The following is a 26,040-nucleotide window of genomic DNA, read 5'->3' on the forward strand; positions in this document are numbered from 1 at the left end:
CGTTAGACTTCTATAATGCAAGAATTTTATCGCATATTTGAATGACTGTTAAATCAAGTCAAAGACTGGTTCAAAAAATAATTGGTGGGAATATTTATCGAAGGACTTAATCTAGATATCTGGTGTGAAGTCAAAGCTCGCCAACCTCGTATTATGATAGCTGTAATCTTATTTATATATTTGCATGAGGAAAAAATAAGTAGGGAGAATCATTGAAACAGAAGTGACAACAAACAGATGATCAGCAAGCCACCTACTCTATCTATTCCCAATTGAAACCCTAACACTTAAAAGACTAACTCAAGAAGAATAAAAAAAATTATCAATGAAGGGTTTGTGTTGGCACTATAATGAAAAGTGGAGTAATAAATATTGCTATAAATAAGAGAAACTTTTGATGATTGAACTAGTTGGGGAGGAACCAAAAGTTGACAATATGGACTCCGATCATGAAAGTATGACTTCTGATGTTGGACCTATCACACATATAATGTATGCATTAACCAACTATTCTAACCTATAAACTATGAAAGCTAGAGGAACTTTGAAACATCAGCCTATTATGGTTTTGATTGATACTGATAGCGTTGATAATTTTATAGATAGTAAGATTGTTAATCGATTGACCTACAATATTAAAGATTATGATAAATTTGAAGTAAATATCATTAATGGACATATTTTAACTTGTGATAGCAAATGTTCGAAGATAAAATTGATTATACAGGACTAAGAATTACTTATGGATTTTTTTTTACTACCCTTGGAAGACTTCGAAATGGTGCTTGGAATTGAATGACTATCAATTCTGGGGTGATGTTTATTGGAATTTTTCTAAACTAATCATGAAGTTTTTTATTAATTGAAAGCAGATGATCTTAAAGGTAAGATATGGAAGTAAGGTCACAACTGCCACTAGCAATCAGATGCATAGGGTTCTTTAGAAGACTACAATGACTACTATACTCGAAGGACGATCTATTGCTTATACTATCACAAAGTAGAGACCCTACTTACTTGATCAATAGTTTGTGATATGTTGTAAATATCCTGTGTGACTAAAGTATTAAAAGAGAAGCTCCGAGAGTTTAATGCTTCTTAGCCTTGAGAATAAGGCTAATTTGAAGGAGAAGGAACTATTATGATCCCTTTTATTTTTCAAGCTCTGAATCATGTTCTATTAAGTTTTTCTAATCTAGGAGTCGGATAAGAGCTTATTTAAGATTTATTAATTTTATAAGGAGTCTAAGTCCTAATGGACTCAAGGGTGGAACTCTATAAATATGGATGTATTTACTTCTTTTTATCATCTATGAAATATTATTCTAGCCTTTAGTAAACCCTAAGAGGTCGATCTCCTCGATGTGATCATTTCATTTCTTTCCTCTTCTTCTATGATAAAACCCTTGGGGTCTTATCATAGGTTTCCTATTAATTTTACTTCAAGCATTTTGAGCCAATGATTTAAGCTAATTGAAGTTTATAGATCTAACTATCTCATTAGGTTGAGTCATAATAATTGATATCAAAGCTCCCAAATAAGTGCATTGTGAGAGGCTAAATGGGAAAGAATTATCCATCGATTGGGTAAATCGGTACATCGTAACGTAGAGCCATTGTTGGACTTGTGTGATATGTAATTTGCTAGGATTTGAATTATCAAAAAAATATTAAGCTTATAAGTGAAGATATTGTAACACCCTGATTTAGTCTCTTATCAACAAAAACTAAACAACTTATATGAGTATGATAAGTCTATTACTATTAATTTAAACTTAAAAATTTGAGCTGGTGTTTAAACTCGATGAACTTAATAAATCAATTGTCTCATTAGATTGAGTCATGATAACTCGGGTGAATATCGTTGACAATGCTATTTCAAAGTTATCGATGACACTAACGTACCAAACCTTTCTTTTAATTTTTTTTTCTTATTTTCTCCATTTTCTTTTGGACTTTTGTGCTATAAATACCTTTTTGGGAACATCTTTTATTATGCTTCATAAGTATTTGTAAGTATGAAGTAATTTGTAAAAGTTTTAGTGATTGAATGTAACATTTAAGTTAAATCTAAAATTTGTAAAGAGTTGTTGACGCTCATTTATTGAAAAAAATCAATAACATTGAAAAAAATCAATAAAATTAAATGAATCATAAGTCCATGTAGGTTCAGATAATCGGGTCATTATAAAACGATTCATCTTTCTTATTTATATTTATTTACTTAATTAAATTAGATTATACATGATTATTTATTTTTTAATCTAAATTTTAAAGACATGGGTTCAATGAGGGCGATCGTAATATCTATATTAAAAAAAAGAATGTTTCAATATAAATTTTGGAAAAATAAGGAGTGCTTTAGATAGAAGATAAAACACAAGAACTTTTCTAGGTAAATGCATAAATTCATTTAATTTCAAGAATTTAAAGAACCGAATGAAATTAATTCAATAAAGAATAAAAGATAGAGACAAAAACATATAATTTTTAATTTAATTTAAAATATTCATATTTAAAAATACAGAATTCAAATAATGACATGAGGGCCTTCCAAAATATTGTGTTCTAGAAATGCCTCCTATGTCAAAATTTTGAAAATATGAAAACTAGCACACATGCTTTCTAAGTCAAATTTTTGAAAAAAAAAATATTTTAAAATTATTTTTAGAAATAAAAAACCGAAATGGAAGCAAATCGACCTTCCAAAATATTCAACTCCAATAAGACAACATTTCTACAAATAAAAAATAAATATTTAATGACCAATTAATACTGGGAATAATTTTATATATCAAAAAGATCTTTTCTATAACTTCCCCGTTCTCTTCACCAGTCATTTCGTTCGGCAAACTGTGGGACCCTGTGGGACCCATATTTATGGTAGGTGAGAGGGGTGAGGAACTGAAGGTACAGAGTATTTTATCGATGAGAACATTACCCAGCGATCTCTTCCCCGTGCGTTTCGCGATTGTCCAATTTCTTACCTCGCACGCGCTCGCTGACTACTCCCTGTCTCTCCAATTCAATTCAATTTCTTACTTGGCTCCCGACACCCACACATCCCCCCCCCCCCCCCCGCCGACGGGATTCCGAGCCGCTCCCTCGCGATAGATCGGAGAATCGAGGGGGAGCTGTTGGCGGAGTTCTGTCTTTATTCGGGAATTTATCTTAGTTCTTCTGATTGATAATGGTTTGCTTTCCGTGTTTTCGATCGCCCGGTCAGGGAAAGGAGAAGGAGGTGAAGAAGAAGATCGAAGGGATAGGTGGTGCGGATTGCAAGCAGGAGTTTTCCGCCGCTCCGTCATCTCACCATGGCAGTTCTGGTAAGAAAGTTGGGATTTTTTGATGGTATAGATTGTTCGTTTATGAGAATTTCGTGGATCTAATGGACTCTATCTGCTGCTTTTGGGAGTGCTTGTTTATTTTGTGTTGATCGTTCTGTTTCTTCACATTTCTTGCCGGATCTGTGGAGCTTCTGTGGATGTCTTGAATTTAGGACATTCGAACGTCTCTTTTGGATAAATGTCGAACGGTATCATGAGAATACATATGAATTAAAAAGGAAATAAGCAAAATATTATCAAGCTATTTGCGAACTCTCTCGTCGGATATTCTTTCAGAATTTGGAGGTCAGTCCGCTGTCGCTAGGTCGTCATCGTTATCGTCATACGCCTAGATTGCTCATTCCTAAGAAGGATATCTTGTTTGGTCAAAGACACTAGGGTGATTACTGCGCCGTTAAATGATCAGAATTCAGATAGACAAATTAAAAGGTCACGCATGAAATTATCATGCCTTCTTGCTAGAAGAGTTTGTCCGATGTAATGCACATTGTTGGTCTTAGTTAAACTTCACTCAGAGTGTAGCATTCGAGAATCTTATCCACCTTTGTAGCTTATGCTTTTAAAGTTCAATGACATGCTGGTCATTGCTTGAGCGCTGAGTATCTAACTTTCTGGTTTACTATTGTGGATTGCTTGTGGTCCTAGACAAATCGAAGTTGAGGACCGATTCAGTCTCCATAAAGGAGGCATCAACTCCGAAAGAAGGCAATGCTGGCAATATTGCGGCACAGACATTCACTTTCCGTGAGCTTGCTACAGCCACTAAGAACTTTAGACGAGATTGCCTTTTGGGTGAAGGTGGCTTTGGTCGCGTTTATAAAGGAAGGTTAGAGACTGGGCAGGTTGGTTTCTTTTTGTTTTATAGTGCCTGATTTTATGTACATTCATGTGCCTGTTTTATCTATCAACAAGTATCTTGATCCCTTTAATGAAACTTATCTTAAATACGGTAAAAAAATCCTTGTGTTATTAGCAAAAGCTGTTTTATGCTTCTACAGTTGCTAAATAAGAACCATCTGTATTTTTAGTGGTGATATGAAAATTGTTTTTGTCTAAAGAGCATACAGCTGATATAGAACTTTGCAGGTTGTTGCCGTTAAACAACTTGACAGAAACGGTCTTCAGGGGAACAGGGAGTTTCTGGTTGAAGTCCTCATGCTTAGCCTATTACATCACCTGAATCTTGTCAATCTGATTGGTTATTGTGCTGATGGTGATCAACGACTGCTCGTTTATGAGTTTATGCCATTGGGTTCATTGGAAGATCATTTGCATGGTTAGATTTTCCTTAGCTGTTTCTCTTCTTGATTTTCCTTAATTGCTATACTTGCAGATCTAGAATTATATGTAGAAACTGTTAAATAAATATAAATGATAAGAATGATTCATAAAGTAGTTATTATGTCATCATATTGAATGATCTATTAGGAACTGAGATCTTGAAATTAATGCTGGAAAGGCAATCTGTGTATTACTATGCTGGAAATGCAAGCTGTATACGCCAGCAAGTCATATTGCAACTGGCCTTTGCCAATTGGAGGACTGTCTCCTCAAAGTATCAAAGTTTCTCCTTTAAACTTGTTCATGTGCATCATATGTTAATGCTACTCTTCATCAGGTCAGTTTTGCAAGTGTCTTAGAACCTCATTCTGTGAATCCTTGGATTACTTTTGTTTGCCATGTAAAAATACTATCACCGGAGGTGTGCAAGTGGTAAAGTAATGGTTCACTGATGATTCATTTGGATTATAGAATTGACTAAAAATAACTTTGGCAGTTAGATCATACTTAAATAACTTTGGCAATCTTCCTGGTAGACAATTCATTAAGATAAATGCCATTTGCTAAAAAAAAAGTCAGATTTATGATTCAAATAACCTGAATTTCAATAGATACTGTTACCGATTGCTATTCTGTAGTGCTTTCACATTAATGGAAATCAATCCGAAGATAAAAACATTTGGTTATTTCTTTTTTTGTATTGAGAATTGATATTACATATATGAACTGTTAAAGAACTTCATTATGGACAAGGATAGGTGTCAACTGCTCTTAGTTCTGATTGATTGGTTTTGTTGGGTATGCATGGAATTATTGATTTTTATTTCATCACTCCATCTTTTTCCCTTTTTATCTTTTCCTGCAACACAGTGAAAAGCATACTATAGTAAGATCTTTGTGGTATGATCTTTCCATGACAAATGATTCGGAATCCCTGAAAAATTAGAGACTTGATTGTTTCTGCCCTTTTGGTTTAATAGATATCCCAGCTGATGTGGAACCACTTGACTGGAATACCCGGATGAAGATAGCAGCTGGTGCAGCTAAAGGCTTAGAATACCTGCATGATACGGCAAACCCTCCAGTTATTTATCGTGACTTCAAATCATCAAACATACTTCTTGGCAAAGGATATCATCCAAAGTTGTCAGACTTTGGGCTTGCGAAACTTGGTCCTGTTGGTGACAAGACTCATGTCTCAACCAGAGTGATGGGAACGTATGGTTACTGTGCTCCTGAGTATGCTATGACAGGGCAGTTAACTGTGAAATCTGATGTATATAGTTTTGGTGTTGTGTTACTTGAACTGATCACCGGCCGTAAAGCCATCGACAACAGCAGGCCTGTTGGAGAACAATATCTAGTTGCATGGGTACGTTGCTCTTTCACATTTTTGTACTACATCCAGTCCCTGTTGGCTTTATAATAGGTTTTATTTGAGGACATGCTACTTTTTATGATGCTTCATATTCTAATTATCGACCTTAGCTCCTAATACTAGATATTAGAATTTCAGAACGTAAACAATGAAAAATTAGTTCTAGGCTGACCTTGCAAATTTCAGTCTCTGTTTTTGACGAAAACTATCACTGCTTTTTGATCTCATGCACAGGCTCGTCCATTATTTAAAGACCGTCGAAAGTTCGCCAAAATGGCTGACCCATTGCTACAAGGTCATTATCCGACGAGAGGCATATATCAGGCACTGGCTGTCGCAGCAATGTGTTTGCAGGAGCAAGCAGCTACTCGACCTCTCATAGGGGATGTTGTGACAGCAGTTTCATATTTAGCTTCACAAAATTATGATCCAATTGCAGCTTCTACTCGGAGTACTAGGAATGGTCCATCTACCCCAAGGTCCACAAGCAGGATTGACAATCAACATGCTGTCCATTCACCACATCAAAATTCTCCGGACTCTAGGCAAAGGGATCCAATAATGATTGCATGTGAGGATGCAAAAATTGGCATAGGGAGTTCAGGTGGGTGTTCTGGGCACACGTGGGTCTTGGAAGAGTTGGAAACTCGTGAGTCTCAGATGGATAGCCCAGCACAAGTAGGGAGTGTGAGAGACTCCCCAAAAGATATTTGCCACAAACTTGACAGAGAGCGTGCTGTTGCAGAGGCCAAAGAATGGGGTGAAACTTGGCGGGAGAGACAACGGAAAAATACACCAGGCAGCTTCCACAGTACAACTTGACTATATGTCCTTTCAGATCCATTCATTTGGATACTGCTTTGCATGCCTTATTTTCATGGAAAGATATAGTTCAGGGTTCAGCTGGTCAGGACACACAAGACATCACAGGTTTCATTATGATACCAAATTCACTGTGAAAAAGCTGATGCTCTGTGGAATCTCTATTTTTTTTCCGCAAATCCGCTACATCTTCTGATACCATTTTCCTGAAATGTGTGTCATGCCTCGACCAAGCCTTGTCCTTTAACATACAAGAAGGCAGTGTAAAAAATTAAAGAAAATTTTCGGATTTTTTTTTTATTTTAGAATGTATACTGGCAATTCCTACATGCAAGTTGGTGCACATTTCTGTGTAGGGTTTTTTGTAGCCTAGAGTACAAGTAAATGTCATCAGATTTTTGTCCATTATACTGCAGAGCAGTTTGCATAAGACATCTCATTTATGTATCTATGTCTCATGGGACTATGCGTAGCTGATGTTGTTGATGACATTGTTGGTTTCTTTTGTTCACCATAATGGTATTGTTGTTACATGGGCAAAGGTGTTAAACATGCACTGAAAAGATTATTTAATTAGGGAATCATCAGGCTTTTCTGCTTTCTGTATCCAACCTTTTTGTTTTTTCATTTAGTATTCAATCTTTTCTCACCATCTCTAGGCCAGCATATGACAACTTGGTCATAAGTATAAGCTTGTGATTGTAGGAATTCCAATCTTTTGCAGTATTTTATTTGACTGTCTACCTCAGCCCATCAAAAGTGAGAAGCAAGTATTTAATGGAGAAAAACAGGTTAACTTCACCTGAAAAAAAGGGTCTTTATTGGATTAGTATTGGCAGGTGTCCCAAATTCATGATTCTAGTTCTTGGCTCATGATGTGAAAGCATTGCCTTGCCCTGATCTCTCCACCTTTCTATTCATGTCTATTTCTTTGGATTATATTTTGAGTGTCCTTGTAAACATCCCATATTGGCATGATAATTTCTTTTTGAAGATAAACATAAGATTTTTCCTCCAGACTTATGTTTATATATTTGACTTGAACTTTTATTCGACTGCTCTTATCTACTAAGCAGTATTGCATTCATAACATCAATCTTTAATTGACACTTTCAAATGCCAGTTTTGGTGGTAAACCTTATTGAATTTATTTTCATATCAAATTTATCATTATATAAATATCATCATACCTTAATAATCCTTTTGTTTATACAGTTCATATTGAGAACTTGGATTTTTTGGGAACTGTTTATACGGTTCATAATAAGGATTATTAACTGTTTATGCAGTTAATACTCCTTTTGGTTCTCCTGTCAAAAGCCAAGCGCCATACACGGAACCGGCGCTTGTCACTTGTCACAGCTGGAACTTCGTCGCTGGTATTCCACCATCCAGCCAATCGTGAGGCGTCATTTAGCTGTACGGTGCCTTCGACGTGAGCGCGAGTCATACCAACAGGCTCACGTTGAATGCTTCAGGAGTTTCGATTTTAAGGACGTGTTACGTGGCGTACATCCAGCGGGATAAGAGGTGGTGGGGTCGGGACTGTGCTCTTCTTGATGTGCGCCAACACACCATCTGTTCGTAACCAAAGTCGTAGCAAGACGGAGCATTGTTATGCATATTCTGCGCGATGAAGCTTTCGCCGTCCCTCTTTGGTTCTCCGGCTTACCGGACCGAAACCTCCCCTTTTGGGTTGGAAATGGAGAAGGGCGGCGGAAGCTCGCGGTTCGACCTCGGCTCAAGCTCGCTCCCATGCGATCTCGCGCTCGACATCGTCTCCTTGCTCGAGGTGCCTTTCGGTCCATCTTCCTTCTCTCCCTCTTCCTCTTCTCTCAATCTTTGACTCGGTGCAATAGGCTTCCGATGTTTGCTCGTTGGGGAGTTGTTCCCGCTTCTGGCAAGGCCTTTGCGCCTCCGATTCCGTCTGGATCGCGCTCTACAAGCGGCGATGGCCCTCCGCGGTTGGCGACCTCGGTGCATTGCCCTCGCAGGTCAGAAAGATATGATTTTTGTTAAATTGATTTTATTCTCATCGCTGTTTGGTATTGGAAAATTTGCGGGTTTACAATTAAATTTTTCGATGGGTAATTCACGCGCTGCTACTTCTTTGTGCACACATAATAATGCATAGGAAGATATCTGCTAGTCCATCAAAACATTCACAATTGAGATCTGCTAAAATATACTAATTATCTTTAACTAAGTGGTGTCTTGGGCCATTTTTTGTATCCATATGTTGGTTGATATCTATTCTCGAAATGTTTGGAATTATTCTTCTAGCCTGTGGTACTTTTTGTCAATTTCTTCGTCAAAAAACATATAGGGCGCCATATACTTGTGATATATGCACATTAATATTTATGTGTTTGTATTTATCTACAAAGGTGGTGCTAAATTCTACATTTTATATCCTTGTTGAAAATCTGCATATGCATGGTCTTGAGTGAATCTTTTTTCAGACAGTTAAAACGCATAGTTGGAAAGTATGAGCATATAATTGGTAAATTTTAATGACATCTTTGGTTATTGTGCACATTATGCTGATTGTTCTGGTTCTACATCATGAAAGCAATAGCCTAATAGTCCAAGCATTACATAGGCACCATAGAGATAAATGGTTCGAAGGTTATTTTTAGTTATATAATCTCTAGTCCCACTCTACATTCTTATTATACTGAATAAAATATTGATGGACATGATAACCATTAACTTCACAAATTATGACATTTACTTGTATTGAGGAACTTAGGCATATGGAACTATGGATTGATCCGGAGGATCTGGGCTTGAATATGGTATCTAACCTACCTTTTTGGTTTCCATTTCCAGTGTGTTTTTTCAGTTGTCTGTATTTGTTACTTCCAAAAAAATCAAGCAAATAAAGTTGAAAATGTAAGCAATAACTTGTACATCTTCTTTATGTATGTTCGTTGTTAGAAGACCTTGATCTTTGGAGGGCATGTTGACAGCACTTTGGTGGCTTGAGGAGATTAAATATAAAGTTAGGAGATATGTTGACACTAATATGATATAAAGATCCCGGAATAGATACCATCAAAATATTAACTTCCACCCATACATATGATATCAAAGGATAACGAGGACTGATATCTAGAGGATTTTGGGCTTTAAAGACAAATAATAGCTAAAAAGGGGAAACCTTAACCATGATCTTGTTTGCTGAGTCATACTTGATACTTTTGCTAGGATTTTACTGTACCAGTTGAAGACGGTACACATGTTATTGTTGTACAGAAACTGAGTTCTGTGAATTAAATAAGGACAAAACATGGCCTTGCCATTTGTAGAGGATTTATGAGCTTCAAATGTCAAAATATGAAGAAAATGCCGATTCCTGTAAATTATATTGTCCTTGAGCTATCTGGTTAGTTCCCATGAAATAGCTACAGAGAATCTATATCTTGGTGCATGTAAATTGATTTTATTGTTTATTGCAAAGTACCTTTTACCTGTAAATGATTGCCAAGCATGCTCTGCAAAACGAACAACTTTGAAAGGCTGCTTAATGTAGCATTAGTTTAACATATATTACAAAGTAATAGTGTCAGATATACTTGTTAATCATGCTTTTGTTTTGTAGGGATGTAAAACTTTTTACATTAATAAGCACAAGAAATTGGCCAGTGCTGTTTCTGATGTAATAAAATCTGTGTTAGAGTGGTCAAAAAGTGGGTCAATGGAAGTTGGTTATTATTTAAAAGCAATTAGTGACCTGGGCTCGATGGAACTTGGTTTTAAAGATGTGCAGCTGTTCCTGTTCAGAAGGGAGCATAATGTGCTATTAAATCTGATTGGATTGCATTATTGTATATTTTCACTGGACATTCTGGTTAGTGTTCCTCTACATAAATTTCTTTTGTAACATTTCCTTCATGTTCATATTTTTGTTTATAATTGTTAACCAGGATGACAGGATTCAGTAGATCTGTTGTTCTTTGGAATTTGTTAGATTCTTGTTAACAGGTTTTTCTTGCTTATTCTTTTGGTGATTCTCTAAAGAACTTCTTTTGGAATTTCTCAGTTGAACTTCTTATTTTGGTTCTATGATATGTCAATTAGATTTCTAGTAATGAAAGGTCTAGAAAACAAAGGAATGTAGACATAGGCTATTAATAAATTATCTCGAAAGTGCTGCTTGATTTTTCTTGCCATTACAAGGTTCTCTTAGAGCCAATGTTTATACAACCTGGGGACGTCTCTTAGCTACTCTTATGATGTTATTTTGTTGCCTGCAAGATTTTCTTCAGTAGTTGCAATTTTTATTTTATGCATTACCTATATCACCTATTAAGCAAGTGTTGTATCAAAACTCTTCCTATCGAAGTTTATGGCATGCAGATTGCAAGGCTAGCAAAATTTGTTTGGAGTTCGAAAGGCAAAACCTTATAATGAGTTCAGAATACAAATTGCTAGCTGAATTTTTGTTATATTTTACTTGCTATGGTATATGATTCTTGGTTTTAGCATTGAGCAGAAGCTAAGGGTCTGTCTAATTGCATAGAAAAAGGTGGAAAATACTTATTGTTGGAAATCTTAATTATATGAAAACTAAAAATATTTTTGGATTGTTGAAAAAAGATTTTCCTTTTGTTCTGTTTGGAATGCAAGAAAAGTAAAACTTGGTCTCTTTTGTTCTTGGGAAGATGAGTTAACATAATGGAAAAAAAAATTGGAGTAGTTTTCTAGAGAAAATCATGAAAACAGAAAGGCAACTTTTCCTAGAAATATGGAAAGAAGTTTGTCCTAAGGAAACATCATTAAAAGGAGTTTTCCATTTTGTCCTGGTAAAGCATTAGAACGGAAGTTTTCCCAGAGAACATTATTTTGCATAAATGACACAGAATAAGCTAACGGCAAAGTGGTTGTTAACTGCCACTTAAGCTCGGTTTCTAGGAATTGCCAACTATCACAGGCAATTGTCTTGAATGCCATTTGGTTCTTGATACTTCACCAAGGGTTTTGCGGATACTATAGGCCGTATGTTGCTTTATCAAATATCATCTTGAATAGAAGTGTAAAATATTGTATATAACCACTGCTTAAGCTTAGTTTCTAGGTATTGCTGACTATCCAAGGCAATTTGTCTTGAGTTCCATTTGGTTCTTAACATTTTACCAAGGATTTGCAGATATCATAGGCCATATGTTGCTTTATTAATTACCATCCTGAATGGAAGTGTAAAAGAATTGTATTGTGAATTAGTTTAATTTGGGGCAGATCTAAGTAAGAATACTCGGATTAAAATAATAATCTGGTGTTTCCATATGTAAGGTCAAAGCCAACAATTAGCTTCAAAGTTGCATTTTTTTCTAGGACTGGTTAATGCATTAGAAGTCATAGACAGCATAATAGTTCTTCAACAGACAGCTATTGTCTCTGCTACAAGCTACATCATTCCTCGTATATTAACGGCATATTGCTATGTAGTTTTTCTGCATTTTGTGAACATTATACATTAACTGATAATATTTATCCATTCTGGTTCTAATTTTCTGCTGTGTGGTATCAAGTAGCTGGGTTTCTTGCAAGGCAGTGATGCATGAAACTATGTACAGTGTGAATTATTTTCTTTTTTTTTTTGTGATGAAGATATTGTATTGTCCAAGTAATTGTCTTCTCTACAGACCCTGTGAATTTGACATTGCAGCCTGTTGATGTGATGGAGGTGCTTGAAAGCTGCCAAGTTTCAGAGCAGCAAGTATGTGTGAGTTGGTTTATGCTAGGCAGGTGGTTGTACGGCTTCCGCTTGCCTGATGAGCACCGCTCTCGCATTGTTTCTCTGACTGAGCTTGCGATGGGCAAGGAGGGAGAGGTTCTTGGTGTGCTCAACCGTGGTGCAATTCATGAGGTATTGCGCGTCCAGATCACCACGGTTGCAACAAGCTGACCTCGACAATTGAAGTCATATTTCTAGTGATTGTAAATGTTTATGCAACCGGATGATGGTGGTGAACTAGGCATATTTCTATGTGCATGTCCTTGTACAGCATTATGTGAATATATAGCTCTGTGCCATAAATTGAGTGGACCACTGCTACTGCTGCTTATAAAAATTGTATTAGACTTTTAGTTTTGTCAGGGAGAAATAGAAAACCTATATCATACAGAATTATTGATTGAACTTCCCAAGTTGAGGTTTAGGTGATGAGATAATTTTATTAGTAACCTTGTCTCCAATTAAGGTTCAGTTTGGATTACAACAGTGAGTAACCAGCAGGTCTCTTTATAAATTGAACAGTGGCTAATTAGGTTGGAATGTGATATTTAATGCATTGACAACGAGTTCACTGAAGGAATGATCCAATGGGAATCTGATAGCACTTTCTTGATGTAAAAGATGGGAAAAGGCTACTGACATGGAATTTTACTTCATGGTGGCAAGTGGAAATGCAAACAATATTAGGATGTGGTGAAACTGCAAAGTGGATTTGGATCATAGTTAGGATTACAGAATAGGTTTAAGTATAATTTTTTTTTTGCTTTCAGCTTAATTATCAAAAAGTGTCACTTACTTTGGATAAATCACACAACAGGATGCATCACATTTCCATAAAATTTTTGGTTAATCACACAATAGGATGTTTTATAATTGTGCTAAGTTTCCTATGAGGTCACCTTTACTTAAATTAAGAGTATTTAAATTTTCATATATAATTTTGAGTAACTTTTTGCATTTCTCCCTCTAAACCAAGAAAAAGTAACAGAGTGAAAAAGAAAACAAACATAATAAATCTCAATGTACAATTACTACTACATTTAATCATGATCATGCATGCTGTCTCCAACTCACTGAGCTATTATACATGCCAAGCGTCGGAAAATATGGTATCTAATATTTGATTATTAATCATATGTAATACATGGAAAGAACATGACAGGTTTGCATTAATCTCTCTCCATCAGTCAATGAGCTTATGACTTCTTTGCAGTCTCCTTCTCTCCTGGACTCTTCTTTTCTGCTTCTGCTTCATCGATGGAAATGGTCTCTTTGAAATCTACAGATTGCTTTCCAAGTGATTCCCCTACAAATATCACATGTTAGTAGTAGGATCGAACGAAACATACGAGAAATGATTCTTACTAGTTATACTACAACAAGTATACATTGAAGCAGTAGATGAATCGACGAGTATCAGAATCTATTCTTCTGTTAATCCAATTAGATCTTTTGACAATGTGATGCATACCGTCATCTTCTTTGCGGCCGATCTGCTCTTTCTCTTCCTTTCGGCCAAACGCGGCACCGTTCTTCGCCTCGGAGACGGCGATCTCACCGCTTCCCTCCGCTGTTTTCACGTTGGCGTCGGAGTCCTCGATGGGGGAGAAGTACTCGGCGCCTTCGCTCCCCGTCACCACGTCCAAGCAGTCTATCTCCCTCCTAGACGAGAAGTACTCCTCCGACGACTCCTTCGACACGAGTTTGGCCTCACCGGCGGCACCGTTTGCCTCGGCCGCCTGCTTCTTGGAGGCGTCGCCGTTCGTCAACGCCGAAGATGCTTTGCTCTTGGAGACACTCGATGGCCTGCGGAGGATACGGCGGGTGATCGTGTTGCCGGTGGCCACGTCCTGCTTCGAGCCGCCGCAGCCCATTGGTGGAGAAGGGCGATAAGGTCGAAGACAAAAGGGGCCGGGAAGGTGGAAGGAAGGAAGGAAGGAAGGAAGGAGTGCAACACTGCACGGAAGGCGAGGAGGTCATGGTGATATAATAGACGTGTTGACAGCTTGGAAGAGGGAGGGAGCAGCAAGATTTGGTGATGAAAAAGGCTGTCACGCCCAGGAAAGCTTTGATTGAATCTGACTGATTCCAATGGTGGAAGGGGATTGGCTGAGGTTGCTTCTACAGAATCTTTCTTTCTTGTCTATTTTTCGCCATGTTGGGCGCACGTTGGGGTTTCTATGTCTTCTTGCTTGAAGCAAGAAAAATGTTTGTGTTTTTTTCCCCTAAAACAAAGCCATAATTTTTTTTAAAAAAAGAAATTACCTTTGAATGGGATATAAATAGTTTTTTTGTGGTATTCGAATATGTGTATAATAATAATAATAATAATGACAAATAATAATATTATTTTTCATAAATAGTAAGTGCTGAAGATAAAGTCTTGACCAATTAAAATAGCTAATATCCTCAGTAAACATCATTACAAATATTCTATAGCAAATGGATATCATCTGTTGGGAAAATCTCATAGGGTGCAATGCATTTTTATCTTAATAAAAATATTTACAAAGTGAAATTTATCTTTATAGGCATCTTAATGATTGAGATGGATAGAGTAATGGAACACTTTGTTGTGATAGGATAATTTTCATTTTTACAGCTTCCAAAGGAAGTAATAATGCTTGTAGGCAGAGGTATAAGATGGTACATAAAGAAATCTCAGGTGCTTACAAATGAGATATGACTAGAATTTTCTTATATGAAGAAATTTATACATGATGATGAGTACCTAAAATTCTCCATGGAAAGAAAGAATTACATGGACAGTAATGTGCATCAACCTAGTATTGTGTCTTCAATAGTTGGAAGTGGACTGCAATAATTGCAATACTGGTGTAGAACTGGAGTTGTAAATTCTATCACTGTGTATTAGAGCTGCAACAAAGTGTAATAAATTGAGGCAGATAGAATAATTGCAGAGCAATAAAGATGAATAGGCCAAGGGAAGACCTCTTGTCCTTGCACTAGACTGCTTTGGATGGGATAAAGTTGGCAAGCAAGGCAACTCTTGGAGAAGAAGAAGAAGAAGAAGACCAATAATCTCCATTCTACATGTGCCTGCACTCAGCAGAAATAAAATTGCCACAAGAGTCTCTAATGGCATTACATTAGCAAGTTCATCTATCACTTTATACAGCACAAATTGTTTCACTTAGGACCTCTTCTTCTAATGATCCACTTGACTCACATCAAGTTGTACTCTCAATCTGATGCAACTGTCCATCTGATACTGGAAACTTCATGATGAAGGGCTGCACTACACAGAATTTTCTTGCATGCAGTAGTACATGTCACTGTCCATCTTAGCTTTTCTGCATGCTACCGCCACCAGTTCTGTTCCTGTATCAAGAACAGAGGTCCCCTGGGTTTTCGACTCGAAGAAAGAAGACTTCTTGTTGAGTTCACATGACATGCTACCCAACAAGCAAGCAGCCAAAGCTTATCACAAGGGTGCCTTCCAGTGTCTGCCATCCCATGTCATCACTCCCAAGGTTCATTCCCCCACCTGCAATACAAAACCCAGGACCAATGGGAGATGAGAAGATAGAAAGAAGATAACCTGATTGGTCCAAGATAGAGGCAACAATTACTCCTAATTCTCTCTCTATCTCTTCTCAAACAGCAGCCCAACAAATGCCTTTAAAGATTTCAGTCTGGAACACTCAACTCCTGCCAATAAGTTGTTCTTGTAAACATGTCATCATTCTTGTATGAAGACACATCAACCAAAATATATTTCATCCTCTCATTCTGAATGCTCTGTGTTTTGGCAGCTTCAAGAATTTTGTAATGCACTGTATTCTATATCTGTATAATATTTCTTCTAGCCTTAGATCTTTGCATCATTATAAGATGGATCCTTCTCGAATTGATTGTCAAGATGTGGAATCCTCGACATAGTATTCTCTTGTGAATTTCTTGAATTCATCTGTATAATTTATTTCCAAATTAATTGTATGACATTGCACCAAACACCTATAAAGACCCTTTGACTCCCCCACATGGGCTCAACTCCCCCTACTAAAATTTCCTCTTTGTTTAGAAGATAAAATCCACAAGGTGTTCTTGTCTTGGTCTTTAGCTCCACACTTTTTGTATGCAAATTGATGCACCCACCAATCTTTTATTCAAGTAACTTGTTATTAGAAAAAAAAAAGGAAAAAACTTGTTGTTTCCACCATTATTATAATCCATGATCAATAAAGGTCTCACCTTTATGTTCCTATATATGAACAGTCTTGGATTGAGATTCTGCACCATTCCCTCTTCTCCTGGATTGCGTAGAAGCTCTCTCGGGAATGGAGGCCTCCGCTGATGATGCTCGACTGGGCTTCGGGAAGATGGGTTACGGGTTTGTTTGCTGAATCTATTGTTGTCTTTGTTTGATATGTTCTAAAGCTTCTGTTTTGAGTTCGTGAGTTGTTTGTTCTTGGGATGTTGCTCAGGTGCAAGCACTACAAGAGGAGGTGCAAGATTCGAGCGCCATGCTGCAATGAGATCTTTTGCTGCCGCCACTGCCATAACGAGTCTACGGTACCCGAATCTCTGTCAGTACGAGTTTTAAGTATTTGTTTAGTACGAGTTTTAAGAATTTGTCGTCTCTCTTTTGGGGAAATTTTGGTTTTCCGGATTCAGAAGGATCGACATGAAATCTGCCGCTTCGATGTTCAAACGGTGAGTTCCGATTCCTTGCTTATTCTGTTTCCTTCGTGAGGGTTTTGAGCGGCTTAGGTTCATATCTATGATCTGATTCTGCAGGTAATTTGTGTGGTTTGCGACACCGAGCAACCGGTGAGAGTTGATTAGTCTTTCTTTTCTTTTTATATTAATTATTGCTATTATCTTTTTGGTTTACAAGATGAGTTTTGGATTGCACTTGTTCTTTTACAGGTTGCCCAAGTGTGCTCGAATTGTGGGGTCAACATGGGGGAGTACTTCTGTGTAGTGTGCAGATTTTACGACGACGATGTAAACTTGATGATCTATGAGCTTTCTGATTGTTTCCGGTTTGATCGTTTTCTTATGCCTATTGTTTTTGTTTTCTCAGGTTGCCAAAGGGCATTACCATTGCGAGGATTGCGGTATCTGCAGGTTAGCCTTACATCTGTTTTTTGATCTTGCTTGTTACTGCACATAGAGAGTTGGTAGAATGATTCAAGCTTGTGCATACTCGAGCAGAGTTGGTGGCAGAGAGAACTTCTTCCACTGCCAGAAATGTGGTATGTTCATCTCATCTTACTCGAAAATTTTCCCCAGCTTAATGCAGTCCTCTGAAGGCCCAGAAATGTGATGGAGAATAGCCATGATGCATTTCATTGTCTGCATGATGTTTAAGTGGTCTTGGGACAAAAGGAAGATTTTGAAGTTGTCCTTTGGTTTTGGTCTGAGCCATTGCTTGGTTCTTCTATTTAAACAGTTCAATATCTTTTTCCTTCGTAACGGAAAACAGTCAGATTTCTTTTGAAGATGATATATTGGTTTCCTTTTAGTGGGGATGGATCTTAGTTTCTTGTCGTTCATGCTTATACAATGTGAAAAATAGTTTATATGATTTGGTTCTTCATTTCTGTATTCTTGCTAATGAGGTGTTTGATTCTTGGTCCCTTAGGCCTCCAATATGAGTGCCTCTTGAACTCAGTTGTTTATGGGTCTGCATGATCTTGTGAAACAACTATCTTAAGAACTGGATTTCTAGTTGATCTTCTTGTAAAAGTGAACTTCATACTGTAAGTTGGTCAAAAATCAACCATTTTCTTCAACATATCTGGAGTACTGGACCGTGCAAATTTGTGGGATCTGATAGTTGCTTAGGACTTGCAGGGTTTTTTAGTGTTCCATATATCAGACTTCACGAGTGCCTTGACCAATCCCTGCAGGATTGTAGCGTGCCTTAATTAATCAATGAAATCTGGATCAATCATGGGACATTTGTAGCAAAAAAAAATAAAAAATTCTTTGAGATCAACTAGAAACACATGTAACAAAGAAACATTTCTTTGAGATTAGTTATATATCCAAGCCCGATTAAAAGCTATTAGAGCTCATAATTTGGGTCTGAGAACTATATATTCTGGAAAACAAGAGCAACTAATGATAATAAAATCTCTTTACTTGTATTTATTTGTGCTTATCTCATTTCTCATGTGACGCTATTAGGTTTGTGGATTTGTCTTCATCAAAGGATGAAGTTAACTAGCTAGCATTTGTGTCATTAGTCATCGTCATTAAGAAAGTCTGTACACATGAATTGGTCCAAATTTGGACTCACCTCTTTATATATCAACTCCTTTTTTCTACTGATATGTTAATCCATTGGATCTTATTTTTTGACATGCGTACAGGGTCCTGCTACTCTTTTGGCTTGCTCAACAAGCATTCATGTGTTGAAAACTCAATGAGACATCATTGTTCCATATGTTATGAGGTTTATATATTGTTGCATTGTTTCTTTTGGTTTTAAAATTTTATGGATGTCTCACTGTTGGAAACTTTGATGCAGTATCTCTTCGACTCGATGAAAGAAACAACTGTATTGAAATGTGGGCACACAATGCACTCAGATTGTCTCAGTGAGATGTTGAATCATGACAAGTAATTCTTGATGCTATTTAATTAACTAAGAATTTTGAATTGCTTTTAGACTTGGGTATCTTGATCTAATTACTTCTGTTTATCATGAGATATAGATACTGTTGTCCCATATGCTCCAAGTCAGTAATTGACATGTCAAAAATCTGGAGGAAGATGGATGAGGAGGTAAGAGAAAATATAATTCACTGTTCTTATATAGAAACTGTTGGATATATATGCATTGAATTTTTTTTCCCTTGTTAATTAATTCAGAAGACATAATATCGATGCTTGAGTTATTATAAATTAATTTGTGCCAATAATATGATTATGTAAAGATGTCGTTTTCATATTTTGAGTTTCAAGCTCCACTCGTACTGAAGTGGTTATAGTGAGTAACATTTCTTTTTTTTTTTACTGAATGATGAGAGCAGCAAACTTCCCTCACATGAAATGTTATCAAAAATAGCCACAGAAGATTGAACCACTTAACCATGATCCATTGATTTCTCAAGTCCAAGCATATATGAAATGTTATCATGGATGGAAATTCCACTGAGATGAGCCCTAGGACTCCAGATATTCTGGTTGTCATATCTTATGATCCAAACATACCAAAGAAACCAAATCTTAATGTTAACAATAAGAAATCTAGATTTCTATTCTTCTTTGGTTGGAATGTCTTGAAAAAGAGCATGACACTAAGTGTTAAAAATGTTTCATGCTTCTGAACAGAGATCTCTAACCAGGTATATCTGAGAGCACAACAAATTTATTCATCACACTACACTTAGAGATCTGATAATGTGTTTCTACAGAAAAAACCATAGGAGAGCCATGAATATGTCTTATCCATGTGCAACATTTATTAGATCTGCAGATATTGGAATAGGGAGGTTCCAAACTCCTTGTATGTTGGAAGTCCCTTGGTATGCAACCTCCTCAGCAGAAGGATCTAGCAGCTGCCTTGATCCGGCTAGCTAGATACCTCCATGATGTTATCATTACATCGAGAAAGCATTAGACATCATGTCTGGTGTCTGCGCTTGAATTCACCATTTTCTAGAGCTTGAAGATAAAATGTTGTTTAGTTTTGGATTCGACAACTCTGTTATCACACTGGAATATCTAATCACCGAGTAGCAGAAACGTGAAGATCTAAGTAATTGTTAGTGTAAGGCGGCTCGCTTGCAGTCTCATGGTAGACATGTGACTGAAAATTACAGCAACAAGCCATGATATCTTAACTATTTGTGTAATGGCCTTTGAAATGCTTCATAGATAGACGATATCACAATGTTGGATGTCTCCTCTTAGTGTATGGTCTATGCCGGCTTCTTGTCTATCTAATTGACTTGCAAATAATCATGGCCCATGCAATGACTTGATCTGATGTTAAAAACTTCTATGGTCTTCTATTGACTTGTACAGGTTTTGGTTTATGATTTAAGTAGGGTCATAAGAAGTATACAAAACAAATACATAGAAGGTTTCCCAAGTATTAACTTATGTTTTAATCAGTATTTCTCACTCTTACGGATAGATACAGATTCATATAATGTCTTCTCTTTCAGATTAATTGATGTCCTAAGAAATTATAATTTTCTATTTTGCAGATAGAAGAAACAGCCATGCCAGAGGATTACAGAACAAGAAAGGTCAGTGCTATCTGTCTCTTATTGTGGTCCTTTCAAATTGTTGGAGTGAGACTTAGACATTTTGAAATTTCAGTGGCTGCAATGCTTATAGCATATATGGCACAGAATACCATCAGATCATGTAACTTGATTTTCTTTTATGTAATAATCTGAACACACTAATTTCTGGACCAAAGATTCAATTACCAAAATGTACTGATTGTTCCAACCAGTTATTGCTAGTCTATCCCATGCTGGTACTTTGCATAGATGAACCATACTTAAGTAATGATAATACATGATGCATCAACTGGCCGATACATATATCCAATTCCACTTCAACTTTGAACTGTTAAATGAACATAATAACCACAGCTTCTGTACAAGCAAGAACAAGGAAACTTACGCATATGAAGAGACTGGTATACAGAATAATAAAACATAAACAAAGGTGATGTTTGCTTCATGATACTAAGTAAGAGAATCTGAAAAAGAGTAAGATTTTTGCCTATTGCAAATTTATGTGATAATGACCAACTTATTGGTCTTTTCTGACGGTTTGTAATCTACACTTCAAATAAGTTTTCTTTTGTGGCTCAGAACAGTTCCCATCCAGCACTTGCAAACAGTCTTTGTTCGAGTTTGATCTAACAGTTTCCTTTGTTGTTGATCTTCTAGTGCTTGTTACAGATGAGGCATTAATTTGCTGTGATTTCACAGGTTTGGATCCTCTGCAATGACTGTAACGACACCACCGAAGTCTTTTACCACATCATTGGCCAGAAGTGCAGTCACTGCCAATCTTACAACACTCGCATGATATCTCCCCCCACAGATCCTCAGTGATTGGGTTCCATTTGGGATTGATGAGTTAGCCAGACACCTGTCCAATGTCTCTGAACTTATTCCAGAAATTGAATTTGTCGGTCTAGAATTTGGTTGTGCTCTTCCTGTATGATAACTTAATGCATAGGCTTCATCATATATTATGGTGAACTGATGTTATATTGAATGCTGGTGCTTGGTGTGTTTATCAAAGTTCTGTATGATGAAACCATCTCTATGAGCACTGTCATGCATGATTCAGCTAAAAGTATGGATATTGTTCTTGTTGAATGTTTGCATACAATGAGACAATTCTAGTTGACTGTGGAAGAGAGGAACTTGAATCTTTTCTTTTTTCCAGTATTTTTTATTAACCCTTAGTTTTATGGAATACACAGGATTTTCTGAAGGAAAAGATCTACAATTTATCCTTTGTTGTGGGATGCGGCCGACTAATCTTAGATCCTTTGTTGTGGGATGCTTCTAAGCTTGTGTTATATCCTTTGTGATAATAAAGTGATCACAAATTTGTGTGCTTCGACAGAGCGAAATAAGATAGTTTGTTTGCGGGTTTCTTTTCTCTTGAAGGTGCGCCAACACTATGACCCCTTTGCAAGTAAATCTAACTTGAGATGCTGCACGGATTAGGCAAAATCATCTAAATCATGTGTTAATGAATACACAGTTTATGGAACTTCTACAACAAAATGATCGTTTCAGATATAACTCATCTAATGTTCCAAAACCTGTATAGAAGTTTGATTCTGGTGCTGCTGCATGTATTACAAACAGTGTAAACTTCCTACCCATCAACTAAAAGTGCACCATGCATCATTACAGGTATTGGATTCATTACACACACAAAGGCTTCAATTGCAGACCTGCTTCATTTTTCGTCTAGCAATACTTTATTGTCTTCATTTTCATCATTAAATTAAGCAATTGGAATTCATTCACAAACATTTGGCATACTTGAAAAGAATCTCAGAAGCTGTTAATATGACATATTGAATGTGAAGCCAAAAAAACCTTGAGAAGAAGCATTAGGAATACAATTTAGAATCTCATTCAAAGTGAACATAAACTCACTCTTTCTTGTCCCAAATACACTGCTGAGTAGAGGCAAAAAAAACTCTATTGTCACCATATTGACATGACTAATAATCATTTCATTTAATAAACCAATAGAAAATATTTTATAGCAAGTACTCTTTGTACTGCTTGATCATGAATAAGTACCATTTAATAACCGGTAGATGAGCACGGCAACTCAATCACCCAGTAAAACATTGACATGGAAGAGAGGTGCACTCCATGGGGTCATGGACCACGCCAAGATTGGTAACAGAGTGAGCGGCAGAACATGGAATCCTAATCCTGTCTGCAATAAGTAATGTATTAGTGATCAACTTCGCGAGATATTTACAAAACCATACTCAATAATCATAATGCACCATTAACTTGTGTGTTTGTGGTGATGGTATGGGTAGTTGGAAGGATCAATAAACTGAAATGAAATCGGCAGATTGGCTTAACTGCATACTAACAGCTGGTTTAAACAAGTAAAACCAAGTTACATGCATGAGCAACTTATGTTTGATCCTAGTAATACTATAGCTAAACAATGAATAAGCAAGACTGGTAATCATGAAACCAAGCAATAGACTAAAATTTCATTATTTCCTTCCATAAATATTGTCTACATTGGACAATCAGATATAGCGGCGACTTACTGACTTCCTTCCATAAATTGATTACATAGATAGATAGATCGATACGAAGGGAAGACCACATAGAACTTTCACCTACTTAAGATGGTTAAATGTGAGAAAGAGAGTAAAGCGTAAGTGCTAATTTTGCTACCAATTCAAGAGGCACATGTAGAGAACTGATGAAGGCAGTTTGATGAAAGATGACTAATTTCACTAACATTAGTGGCTGACATTTATTTTATTCAGGGAAAACACTAAAGAACATCATGAGAGAATGTTCATTAGTTCATGCGCATTTTCTTCAAGCAAGACGACGCTGAGCATGAGAGCATGTTCATAAGGGAGTAGTTTTTTCCTTTGATCAAAACAGTCAACCAGAGAAAACATCAACAAGATATACCTATATCTGCTTCATATAAAATCAAAAACTTCATCAATGACAAATTTCTTATGCCCTTTCGACAATGTGGCTTGACACAGTACATTAATAACATTATGCATACAGTAAGTTTGCTAATTAAGGCACCTATATCTGTAAGTAGACCTGAATGGCTTAAGAACAAGGAGAGAAAAAGATGTCATCTATAATATCATAGCATTACCAATCAAAGAAAATCACAATCATGTTCAGCTTCTAATGCTTGACAAATGCATGCCATACAACAAAATTTGCTAAAATCTTATGGCATTCAGAAGCATTTCAGAGTCGTACAAGCAAACATAGTACAAGAAGAATGTGCCATAAAACCTTTACCAGTGGAACTAGCAGTAGAGTGAGAAGGCCTTCTTCACTTCTTGTACCAGTAAATTCACAAAGCCTGAGAACTCAGATGATGGTTTGTTCCCCCAATTCCTGGCCAGCCATTCCTTCTCTGATCACCTTTGCAAAGAATTCTTCCAATGTATCCTTCCCGTAGCTCGGTGTCTTCTCTGCACTGTATTCCCCTGTCTCCGGATCCAACACCAGCATGCTCTCTGCTGCATAATACCGGCCGATCTTGCCAAATTCTGCTGCGTCCTCCAATGATGGAAATAGCTTTGCAAGGAAATCAAGCACTCCGATCACGAAGTCCATCACTTCTATGGGCACCTTGAAGAATTTAGGCTCCCGGCCGAGCAACTTAAAGAGCAGCTGCCCCTGCTCCAATGGCGTCAAGGCCTTCCCTGGCCCCCCAATGGGCAGAATTTTGCAGGCCTTGTCCTCGTCCATGACACAATCGGCTATGAAGGCCGCGAGGTCTGCCTCGCTGATGGGCTTGCAGGCGCACAGCCGCCCGTCGCCGAACATCACGTACGGCTTCCCGTCCTTCACCGTCTCCACCTGCCCGCCCAGGCTCTTGAAGAACGCGGTGGGGCGCACGACGCTATAGGTGAAGCCGGGGTCGGCGGCCGCCTCCTCGTCGAGCTCGGCCTCGAACTTGAGCTTGGCGCGCTGGAACTCGAGGAGCGGCTTCTGGACGCAGATGGCTGAGAGGAGGACGAAGTGGGAGGCGCCGAGGCGGCGCCCCGCAAGGAGGCTGTTCCTGGAGGCACCGTAGTCGACCTTCCACGAGTCGCTGATGCCGCCGCCACGGCTGGCGAGGCAGCAGACGACGGCGTCGATGGGGCGGCCAAGGGCGTCGAGGGCGCGGCCAAGGGCGTCGGGATCAGTGACATCCGCGAAGCACACGGTGGCGCCGGCCAGCTGCCCGGCGGCCCGCGCCTTGTCGTCGCGGCCCCGGATGCCGCTCCGCTCGCGCGCGACCGCCACCACGTTGAAGCCGCGACGGCAGAGCTCGCGCACCACGAACTTGCCGATGTAGCCGGTGGAGCCGGTCACAAGGACGTTGACGTCCTTGGGAGACCTCTTTCTGAAGGACTGGGTAGGAGAAGCTGTGGATTTGCTTATGGAAGGAGGAGGAGGAGGAGAAGTGGAAGCAGTGATGGTGAATTTTGTTGCTTTGATGCCATGTCTGGGAATGTGAAGAGGTGAAAGGATAATGGAGGAGGAAGAAGAAGAAGAAGAAGAATGGAAGCTGGCAAGGGAAGAGAGGTGATTGTGGTGGTGGAGGAGGTGAAGGGAATTGGAGGAGGAGGAGATGGTGGAAAGGAGGGACATTTGGAAGTGGTAGTGGTGGTGGACTGTGCTCGGGTGGGAGGAAGAGAGCTTGAGGTCTTGTGGTCTTTGTGGATGTGATGCTAGTTGTGGTGGATCTTCGAATCCAAGTCTATGGATATCATGCTATCTAATGGGGGTGTAATCTTTCTCACTTGGATATGAATCTTTCATGGTGTCATTTAGTATAACAGTGAGAGGAGACAATAAGCATCATTAATCCTACATGGTGAAAGAGGAGACAATAACCAAGATTGGAGAAGAAGTCTTTGCAAATTGGTAAAGGTTGTAGTAAGAATTGGTAGTAAGTTTCTTTTATCTCTAAGCTTAATGTTGTGTATTTATTCTACATATATATATTTATAAAAGGAATGAATAGACTTCCATCTCATATGAGGAAAGTCAACCATAATTTTATTTTCTAAAAATATTTTTGTGATTCAATCTATCTGCTATACCAAAATCTATCCTCTTAGATACATACAGATTTGTGTTTCTAAGAAATTAATTGCAATTTTCAGGATTTATTGAGCTCACAATCTGAACAGTGTAAGCACCATGCATAATAGTGGCAGTGGTATGGGGGAGATTGGCACAGATGGGGCTGAAGCTTCCTCCAAATCTGCTGTA

General features: G+C 37.8%; 5 protein-coding genes across 6 annotated transcripts; 3 read left to right on the forward strand and 2 right to left on the reverse strand.

The window, feature by feature from the left end:
• The first annotated feature begins 3,033 nt into the window (after nucleotides 1–3,033).
• Nucleotides 3,034–7,339, forward strand: LOC135588020 (probable serine/threonine-protein kinase PBL7). Its single transcript, XM_065079939.1, has 5 exons — nucleotides 3,034–3,326; nucleotides 3,993–4,189; nucleotides 4,434–4,623; nucleotides 5,609–6,000; nucleotides 6,241–7,339. Exons 1-5 carry the CDS (start codon nucleotides 3,191–3,193, stop codon nucleotides 6,826–6,828), a joined length of 1,503 nt encoding a protein of 500 aa, XP_064936011.1. The 5' UTR covers nucleotides 3,034–3,190; the 3' UTR covers nucleotides 6,829–7,339.
• A 1,083-nt stretch (nucleotides 7,340–8,422) lies between these two features.
• Nucleotides 8,423–12,921, forward strand: LOC135588021 (uncharacterized). The gene is made up of 4 exons (XM_065079940.1): nucleotides 8,423–8,620; nucleotides 8,688–8,822; nucleotides 10,433–10,681; nucleotides 12,500–12,921. The coding sequence occupies exons 1-4, from the start codon at nucleotides 8,462–8,464 to the stop codon at nucleotides 12,737–12,739; spliced, it is 783 nt and encodes a 260-aa protein (XP_064936012.1). The 5' UTR covers nucleotides 8,423–8,461; the 3' UTR covers nucleotides 12,740–12,921.
• Nucleotides 12,922–13,579: 658 nt separating this feature from the next.
• On the reverse strand, nucleotides 13,580–14,522 carry LOC135589147 (uncharacterized). The gene is made up of 2 exons (XM_065081447.1): nucleotides 14,040–14,522; nucleotides 13,580–13,874 (listed from the first exon to the last, which is right to left on the reverse strand). The coding sequence occupies exons 1-2, from the start codon at nucleotides 14,440–14,442 to the stop codon at nucleotides 13,765–13,767; spliced, it is 513 nt and encodes a 170-aa protein (XP_064937519.1). The 5' UTR covers nucleotides 14,443–14,522; the 3' UTR covers nucleotides 13,580–13,764.
• Nucleotides 14,523–16,542: 2,020 nt separating this feature from the next.
• LOC135584845 (E3 ubiquitin-protein ligase MIEL1-like) lies at nucleotides 16,543–21,933 on the forward strand. Its single transcript, XM_065079941.1, has 13 exons — nucleotides 16,543–16,630; nucleotides 16,808–16,922; nucleotides 17,017–17,104; nucleotides 17,207–17,245; nucleotides 17,330–17,362; nucleotides 17,462–17,539; nucleotides 17,619–17,662; nucleotides 17,750–17,790; nucleotides 18,913–18,995; nucleotides 19,071–19,162; nucleotides 19,258–19,327; nucleotides 20,758–20,799; nucleotides 21,499–21,933. The coding sequence occupies exons 2-13, from the start codon at nucleotides 16,870–16,872 to the stop codon at nucleotides 21,622–21,624; spliced, it is 789 nt and encodes a 262-aa protein (XP_064936013.1). The 5' UTR covers nucleotides 16,543–16,630; nucleotides 16,808–16,869; the 3' UTR covers nucleotides 21,625–21,933.
• A 700-nt stretch (nucleotides 21,934–22,633) lies between these two features.
• Nucleotides 22,634–25,514, reverse strand: LOC135588022 (divinyl chlorophyllide a 8-vinyl-reductase, chloroplastic-like). 2 transcript variants are annotated; one of them, XM_065079943.1, is made up of 2 exons: nucleotides 24,070–25,514; nucleotides 22,634–22,980 (listed from the first exon to the last, which is right to left on the reverse strand). In XM_065079943.1, exon 1 carries the CDS (start codon nucleotides 25,411–25,413, stop codon nucleotides 24,142–24,144), a length of 1,272 nt encoding a protein of 423 aa, XP_064936015.1. In that variant the 5' UTR covers nucleotides 25,414–25,514; the 3' UTR covers nucleotides 22,634–22,980; nucleotides 24,070–24,141. The 2 variants fall into 2 exon arrangements, with proteins under 2 accessions (XP_064936015.1, XP_064936014.1); XM_065079942.1 differs by having other exon boundaries at nucleotides 22,634–22,984.
• Nucleotides 25,515–26,040: the final 526 nt, after the last annotated feature.

The sequence above is a fragment of the Musa acuminata genome, chromosome BXJ1-8, assembly GCF_036884655.1.
Source record: "Musa acuminata AAA Group cultivar baxijiao chromosome BXJ1-8, Cavendish_Baxijiao_AAA, whole genome shotgun sequence".
Lineage (NCBI taxonomy): Eukaryota > Viridiplantae > Streptophyta > Magnoliopsida > Zingiberales > Musaceae > Musa > Musa acuminata.